This window comes from Mus pahari, chromosome 20 (genome assembly GCF_900095145.1).
Source record: "Mus pahari chromosome 20, PAHARI_EIJ_v1.1, whole genome shotgun sequence".
NCBI lineage: Eukaryota > Metazoa > Chordata > Mammalia > Rodentia > Muridae > Mus > Mus pahari.
The window spans coordinates 37,104,618-37,112,809 of NC_034609.1; the positions used below are offsets into that span (position 1 = coordinate 37,104,618).

General features: G+C 44.2%; 1 protein-coding gene across 1 annotated transcript in view; it reads right to left on the reverse strand.

Annotated features, from left to right (window-relative positions):
- The window catches only part of Adamts18 (ADAM metallopeptidase with thrombospondin type 1 motif 18), a 151,257-nt gene that overhangs the window by 141,253 nt on the left and 1,812 nt on the right, over positions 1-8,192 (reverse strand). Inside the window, exon 3 of the mRNA XM_021220096.1 lies at positions 5,792-6,105. Coding sequence (XP_021075755.1) covers positions 5,792-6,105 — 314 coding nt within the window. The remainder of the gene's footprint in view (positions 1-5,791; positions 6,106-8,192) is intronic.

Consider the following 8,192-nt stretch of genomic DNA (forward strand, 5'->3'; position numbering starts at 1 on the left):
GTTACATAGGAAGTCTGTGCACAGCCACATGAGGCTCACTGGCTCTCTCTGTCACACGCAGCGGGAAATGGCTTGGGATGTAGCTTTTTTGACAGAGTGCCTGACTAGCACTCAGAGTCCTGAGCTTAAACGCCAACACTGCATAAAACCAGACAGAGTGGTGCATTGACGCCATCCCAGCACTCAAGAACCAGAGGCATAGGGATCAGAACTTCCAGGTCTTCCTCAGCTACAAGAGGCATTTGCAGATAGCCTGAGTGCTTAACTTTCTTTAAGCCTAGTGACCATGAAGCTCTTGTCCCTAGAGGTGATTTTTCACGCAGAGTTGGACAAAAATTTCGGTACAAAATTGGGGGAAAAGCACAGTTTCCACGGCTGTCTTGTCTTGATGAAACCATGCAGAGATCTTCTTCAGAGGGGGGAAAAAATACCCATGACCAAACACGTTGGAGAAAAGTCTAGGTTTAAACAGAATTAGACATCTGCCAGTGAAGCAGGACTCGCTGACTCACGGACATGCTGGTACACACTGCAGTGCTCAGGGGTGCTGTCTGGTACCACCTCGCCCAGCCTCTCCCTTTTCTGAAGCTATAGCTTGTGGGCTCTTTGTTCCTGAGCTCTGATGAGCCACAGCTTAGTGCAGAGTTAAGATGGGAATTTCTACATCTAAGAGTCTGTTGCTGTTTCTCCTCTAGGTGTGTCTAACCCACACTCCAGGGGCTATATGTAGCTGAGCAGAGCTGTGAACCCTAAGCTTACCAAAAAAAAAAAAAAAAGGTTATTTTGTGAGTTAGTGTATGAGTGTGTGTGTGTGTGTGTGTGTGTATGCGTAAAACTGGATTACACGGCAAAGCATGGGCTTTGTAGATGAACAATGTCCTATTACAGATTCAAGACATTAGACACTAGCCTGGAGAGATGCCTTAGCAACACTTGACTCTTAATACTTGCTATGATTGTAGAAGACTTTGCTTTGGTTCCTAACACCCACGTGATGGCTCATGACCACCTGTGACTCCTGTTCTAAAAGACCTAACAGGCTCTACTGGCCAATTTGGGCACCATCTTCACACAGGTACTAACTCAATACACACAAAATAAAAATAGATCTTGTTTTTAATAAAAGGATAGACATGCCTCTCAGGGTGTGTTAATGGTGTCTGCGTCCTCCTCACTCACAGCTTTACCTGCTGTGCTCAGAAAAGTGTCTCCTATGACAGAAGCAATAATCAGCCATTGGATGAAGGAACCAAGGTGGCTTCCCCCATCCATTCCCAAACAAAAGTGTTCACAGTTTACTAGTTCTCAAATACTAAAGCACAGCAAAAGTTAGTCAGAAAATGTGTATGGGAGGGCCCAACTTCCAGTTTTATGGAAAGAAGTCCAAATTTTTGGCACCTCAGACAAAGCTAACCAAGTGGGTCAACCTCTACAGTCACTTAAATATTTTTTTTAAGGATCCTGAAGGTGGAGTGTTTTAAAACATTAAAACCTTCAAAGAAAGGCAAAGACTGACACAAGTAGAATTAAGGAACGCAGGTGAGATCCCAGAGTTTGTTACAGTTTGACAGCAAGGTGAGTTCTCCTTCCCAGAGCCTGGACTTGCTGGCAGTCATGACCTTCCTGGTCACTGTAGAGGGCAGATAGAGGAGGCTTCATGGAGGAGAAAGGACAGATATGGAAGGCAGCTAATGACTAGCTTACTATGTAACTCCACGATTCTGTGACAAAGGCTGCAACTCCAATACACTCACCGAGTTTAAGGTCACTGGGCGGAACGGGCAGTGGTGACCCAGAACGGTCCTTTGGTATTAAAAGCCAAGAGTGGCACACACACTTAATGGCAGGTAAGATTCATTTGCTCCCGTTCTGGAAATGATTGCAAGTAAAGAATGACCCACTCACCTCCTTAAAGTGAGTTCTGTGTCAGCTTGGTATGGTAAGTGTACATTCCAAAAAAAAAAAAAAAAATGTATTAGAAATATTTTAAACACTGGGTAATTTTGAACTGTTCAGGGAAATCCCCTGCTAGAAAAAAATTCCAGTTGGAGCGTGCATGCCTACCTTCCTGCCTACAAGAAAAATATGTGCATTTCACTACTAAGACTTTACTGCCCTTCAGATTTTCTTCTGAGGCTTCTCGAGTAGGCTAGGCAGGAGCAGGCTGCTCTGATGGCATTTTGTCAGATCATTTAAAGGTGACTGATTACTTCCCTAATACATTCTGTGACTCACTGAGAGATGGCCATCCCATCTAAAGCAATCCTGAAGGCAATGGTCTGGCCCCACTCTTAAGGAAACCCCATGATAGAAGCTTTACGTGACGGTATCTCATCTCACAGTGCCGTCCACGTCCTGTTAGTGTCTGCATTCATGGATGAAGAATAAGGGGTCTCTTCTGGCACGGCAACATTTCGAGGAGTCACTCCGACAAGTGACACCAGTTCATCGGCTGAAATCTTGGAACATCTATAATGTTCCGTATCCATCACTGTAGCTGTCAGTTAACCTTAAAGGGGTTATGAGCCTGCCTCCCTCTTGGCCAACGATGTGTACGATTATCTAAAGATGGCCAGAAGAAGGAAGGCAGGGCTGTTCTCTTCTGTGCTCATCTGTCACTGTGCTAACTGTAGTGATTCTCACGTGATTTGCTTTCTCCAAACAAAATAGATGATGTCAGAGTTTGACGGCCCCAGTAGGAGGAGGACGCTATTATCAAGGTGTTCTGCTTATAATCCTTGTTTCTCTTCCCCGAGAAAGGAGCACACGTTGCTCTTCAAGTTGCAAAGACGCATTCTGCATCTTGTCTGTATATAGTAAAGATATGATGAAAGAAGGCACATAAATGTCCAATGAGCTTGGAGGGGGTACTTCACTCCCCCCCCACACACACCATTAACCCTCAGGAAGATGTAGGCCATAACGTGGTGCCCGGTTCACACCTGAAAAATGAGTGAGGTGGGAAAGGCAGATAGCCTCAAGTGTTGGTGAGAAGAGGAAGGGTCCAGAGCACTCGCCCATACTATTGGTTGAAGTGCACACTGGCATAGCCATTTTGGACACCTGGCATAGCCATTTTGGACACCTGCCGGAGCTTCGCCTATGCTTACCCAGGAGCACAGCAACTTGAGTCTTAAGCACATACCCGACAGAGTGAGAACACAAGAACAAAAATAACAAACAATTAAACAATTAAACAAACAAACAAACAAACAAACAAAACCATCCTGGGATCCTCATACCAGGAAGTACATTATGATTCTACTTAAGCAACAATCTTCAATAAGCATAAATAAACCACAAGTTTCATTAGGGCAATGGTGGACTGGTAGGGAGGACAACTGAGTGTCTGTTTGATCTAGGCTCACACATATGGGTATAAACTTTGTGAACATTAATCAAGTTATACCATTACTTTTTTTTTTTAACATCTTTCTGTATGTGCATTTTAACATTTATATGCAGATATTACCCTTCAACACAAGGTTACACAATTAATATGGATCAGGGTCACCACTTGCTAGTGGGAGAGCCCTTCTCTCTTCCTTTGCTTCTTACTGGTCTGCTGAATTTCCTAGGTATTTTATGGAGGAATGGGAAACGGAGAGTTGCAAACTCAGCACAAATAAGTTTGGTTGTTCCATACCTCTTAACCAGTAGGCTCTATGGAGGTAACCAAATTAGATCACTAGAGTCAGATGTCTGGAAATTATAAAAATCTTAGAGGTCATCCCACACCACTCAAGAGAGCAAAGCAAGGCCCAGTGATGTCAAGATAACTAAGTCCATACACCGGCTTGTTGCAGAGAAGGGACAACCTGTGTCTTCCACAAGGCAGACCCTGGGTCAGTTATTTCTGGAGAATTTTAACCTCTTTATTCTTCTGCCTTAGATGGTAATTTGCCCCCAGTTCTAAAATGAACCTCTTCCCTAGAAAAGATTACCTGATGTCTACTTTGGAGTTAGCAAATCAGGCTTCCTACCCCTCCCAAAGAGCAGAATTTCTGTGTTGAACATGGAGAGGCTACATTTTGTAAGAATGAGAAGACATAGAGACTAAAAGGAGCACACGTCACACACAAATCACTTCCTGTCTGTAACCCTGGGATGAAATCTCCCCAGTTACTTCTATTTTTAGTACATTTAACACTTCTATTTTGTGTACCTTGTATATGTGTGAGGGTTTGAGTGTGCCACAGCAGGCATGCAGAGATCAGAGGAGTTGGTTCTTTCCTCCCACCATATGTGTCCCAGGGGACTGAGCCTAGGTCATGGGTCTTGACAGCAAGCATCCTTACCTACTGAGCTAACTCATCAGCAGTAGTCCTGGTTTTAGAGCTGAGAAAACTAAGGTACATGCACAACCCTACTAGTTGGTGCTGCTTTGATAATGAGAACCGGGGTCCACAATTGTTCATTGTGAGTTTTTGGAATGAGATGGTTTAAGGCTCTGTGGTGGAGGGAGTAACCCTGGAAGACTCTTGGAAATTGGAATAGGCAGAGAGTGGGAAACACAAGGCAGAAAGCCAAAACCCAGCAGTAGACTCAGCACACACACACACACACACAAAGGATGGACACTAAGATATGTCCATGCATGTGTGTGTGCATGTATGTGTAACCACGTCATAACACCCAGGGCATCTTTGAGACAGTCATCATTCAATTGAATTGAGATTAGCTAGGTATTGCTAACTCGTTTTATTTTGTCATTTTAAACACACTAAAGAATACCATGGCTGTGGTTAGGGTTTTGGCTGGATTTCAGGGCAATAATATGTGGGGAATAAAAATGTTGTAACTAAAAAAAAATCTTAACCCTTGAGAATATGGGAGCCCTCATTCACCCCAACCCACCCCCAAAGCCGCACCTCTCACTTAGCCAAGCTGCATCCCACGTGTACATCCCCAGCTAATTCCCAGTTGAGCTCTCTCAAATTTTCTTCCTTCCTCCCATGCCACAGCATGATGACCACGTGACTCCAATCCCAACTCTGCTGTCAGTCTGAGACATTTCTCCATTGCAACATGAAATGAGAGCCTAGGATGTCACTGCCTGCCTTGTCTACTTGACTGGATTCTGAATATCATTTACACGGATATTCTCAGCCTGGTGTTTGACACAGAAAGATTATACAGAAAGGAAATCAGGCTCGAGTCCCAAGGGCCTTTAAACGTCTTGCCTCTAAGGGTGCCATGCTTTATCCTGCCAGTACCACACATCCTCTCCCATTCTAAGAGGATGTCTTCTGTCACTACTACACCACCAACAGAATTTCAAAACAAAAACAAAGGAACCTCCTCCCCTCAATTCCATCGTGTTCAAGGTAGGCTAACTCTGGCTGCTGAACACAATTCTAGATTAAAACACAGTTTTCCCCCCTTCAAAGCAACAGAGATGCATGTAGCCAGTTAGATTTATAGAATGCCTGGTCTCCCAAGACGTTGCAAAGCGAATGGCATCCATCAAATTAATTTCCTTGGGGATCATCTCAAACATGGGGAATGAAAGGGCCCAGGCCATTAAACATCAAAAGAATGTTCTAAATGCTCATTAAAGTTCTATTATATTTTCTTTTCTTTTCATATTTCTTTTTTTCCCTGCTCCCAGAGACCAGATTAGATTAATTCAATTAATCTAATTTATAATTATTTGTAATATTATACGTATCAGAGCTGACAGTGTGAATGTGTGGAGTTGGCTAGAGGGAGCTTAATGCGTCGGACATCTGTTCATTCAAGTTATACAAAACACGAAAGAACGCGTTCCATTAGAGCAGGGCAGACTCACCAAGCCGGCACACGTAGACACAGCCACAGAGGACGAGCTGTCATTTCTGATAAATCCCTGATACAAACACTGCGGTACCTCAGGCTCCCGAGTTTCTGAAGCACCGTCCTTTCCAAGTACCTGGACTCTAAAGTGACTGCTCAAGATCGCCGAGGGCTTAAGCTCTAAATGTAGATCCTGTCCAAATGCTGAAACTCGGTAGTGCGGGGAGTTGCTGGCACTGTGTGCCGATCTCCTTTTCCTGTGGTGCAAAATGTCGTGTGAAATATATGACCCGGCAGAGTCCACTTCTACTGGCACGACAAAGACATAATCTGTAATGAAAAAAAAGAAAAAAAGCTGTCAGCACCCAGAGCCCAAGATGCCAAAGGGGCCACTTTCCAGCTGCTTGCCCCAAAGCTCACAAAAAACCTTGTTCCGTGCACTCTGAAGAGAATTGAGAGGTTCACGTGTGTTACATTCTGTGTGACCAGGCTCTGCCAGCTTATGCTGCAGCTGGGGTTGTTGCTCAGGGGCCCAGAACTTGCCTAGCATTAAAAAATAAAAATAAACCCTACAAAAACTAAAAGCTAAATGCAACTTTGGTAAATCTTAAAGATATTTGGGTGAAGGGTCAATTGTCAGTCTGAAAGGAAATACAGGGACTCTTCATATATTAGCCATGAAGCATCACATGTAATTTATTACTATTGACAAAAAAAATCAGTATACAGGATGGATTTGATTGATAGCCTTGTTTAGGTCGAACTTAGAAACTTTCCTGGTAGAGTTTAAATTGTGAATGACTCATAGAATATGCTGTTTCGATGATTCCCTTGGCTCATTAACAAGGGGCATCCAGCTACTCATGCCAGCATTAGTGTTTCACAAAGCCTCCATCGGGGACTCTCCTGTTTAATCCCAGGTCTAAAATACAACCTCGGCAGAAAATATGCCCTCCACACCATCAGAAGTGTCCTTGATAGAGGCTGATGTTTTGAACTGCTCAGACTTGTTGGAGGGGGCGTGGCGGATCAGGAACACCTGGAAAGGCATGTTTAAAAATGCCTTCCCCCTGGCTCCCCTGAGCAGCACTAATTGCTGTGTGATCTGGGGGTGTGTACAGGGGCGGGGAGGGGGGGTTGAGAGGGGGAGCTGGGCATCGAGGAAACAATTTGCTGTGGGAAAGAGCAAAGTCAGTATGCTCCCTGCTTTCTTTCACAAAGCATTGGAATTGAAAAGCATCGTCCCAGAAGATGATGTGGAGCATGCCCAGTGTGAATTAAAAAAAAAAAAAAAACACACTTCTGGGTTTCCACTTTCTAGGCACAGAATGGGAAACTAATTTGGAAAGTGTTTAGAAAGATTCCGAACAACTAAGAGGCATGTTTGAGTCACTTGGGTCCTTGGCTTGCAGAAGAGAAGGGGGGGGGGGCGGGTGTGTGTGTGTGGGAGGATGGGGGATTCCCTTCCTTGAACAGTCAACAACAATGAAATAAAAACAGAAGGTGTTAAGGAATCAGGGAGTCTCAGGGTGTGTAGAGATCGATACAAGATACTCTAATTGTATTCTAGTTGGGCTTAATTAGCAGAGACACCCAACAGGATGATAGCTTGCTCTGTTTCTTTCTGGACCATTTGCGACTTCTAAGGTGTGGCCAGCTCTTTTATGGTTCTTTCATTTTCTCCTTCTCTCCTTGAAACTAGAAACACCCTATCATTGACATGTTTTTCAGAAAATAAAAGGAAAAAAAATGTGTTTCCCTTCAAACTGAGCAGCACACGTCTTAGTTCTCAAAAATTCCTGATATGTTGTCCTGCAGGTATGTAGCTTTTGATTAAAGCCAGTCTTTCTTTCTTTCCTTGTTTGGTTTTTTTTTTTTAAAGGGAAACCCCATTTTCTCTATCTACCAGTCATACCTAACTACATAATAACCTTACCCAACATATATGCAGTTTCTACAAGTGTGTGTTTCTTACCTCCTTGCCCACGCACGGCCATCTGAGATTCCACCTGTTCTTACTTGGAAGACCATGTGGGAGTGTTAGCCAATCATCTGGACCCCTCACCCCCTACCTACCCCAGACACCTGCTACAAGTTTGTTTCCAAGAGAGGAACATACAGGCTGTTGGTTACATTCAGACTCGTCTTGGAGAGGGGGCACTGAGAAGTTCCCAGGGGAGGGGGAGGAAGATGCGCTTAGCTACTTAGGGTCCTTTCAGGGGCTGGGAAATGTAGCTTAGTAAGCAGAATTCTTGTCAGACATGCATGAGGCCCTGGGTTCAAGCCTCATCACTACATAAACCAGGTGTGTTGGGCATGCAATAAGGAGGTGGGGGTAGGAGGCTCCTCAGGTCAAGGTCATCTTCTTAACTAGATTACATGAGACACTCTCTCTCTCTCTCTCTCTCTCTCTCTCT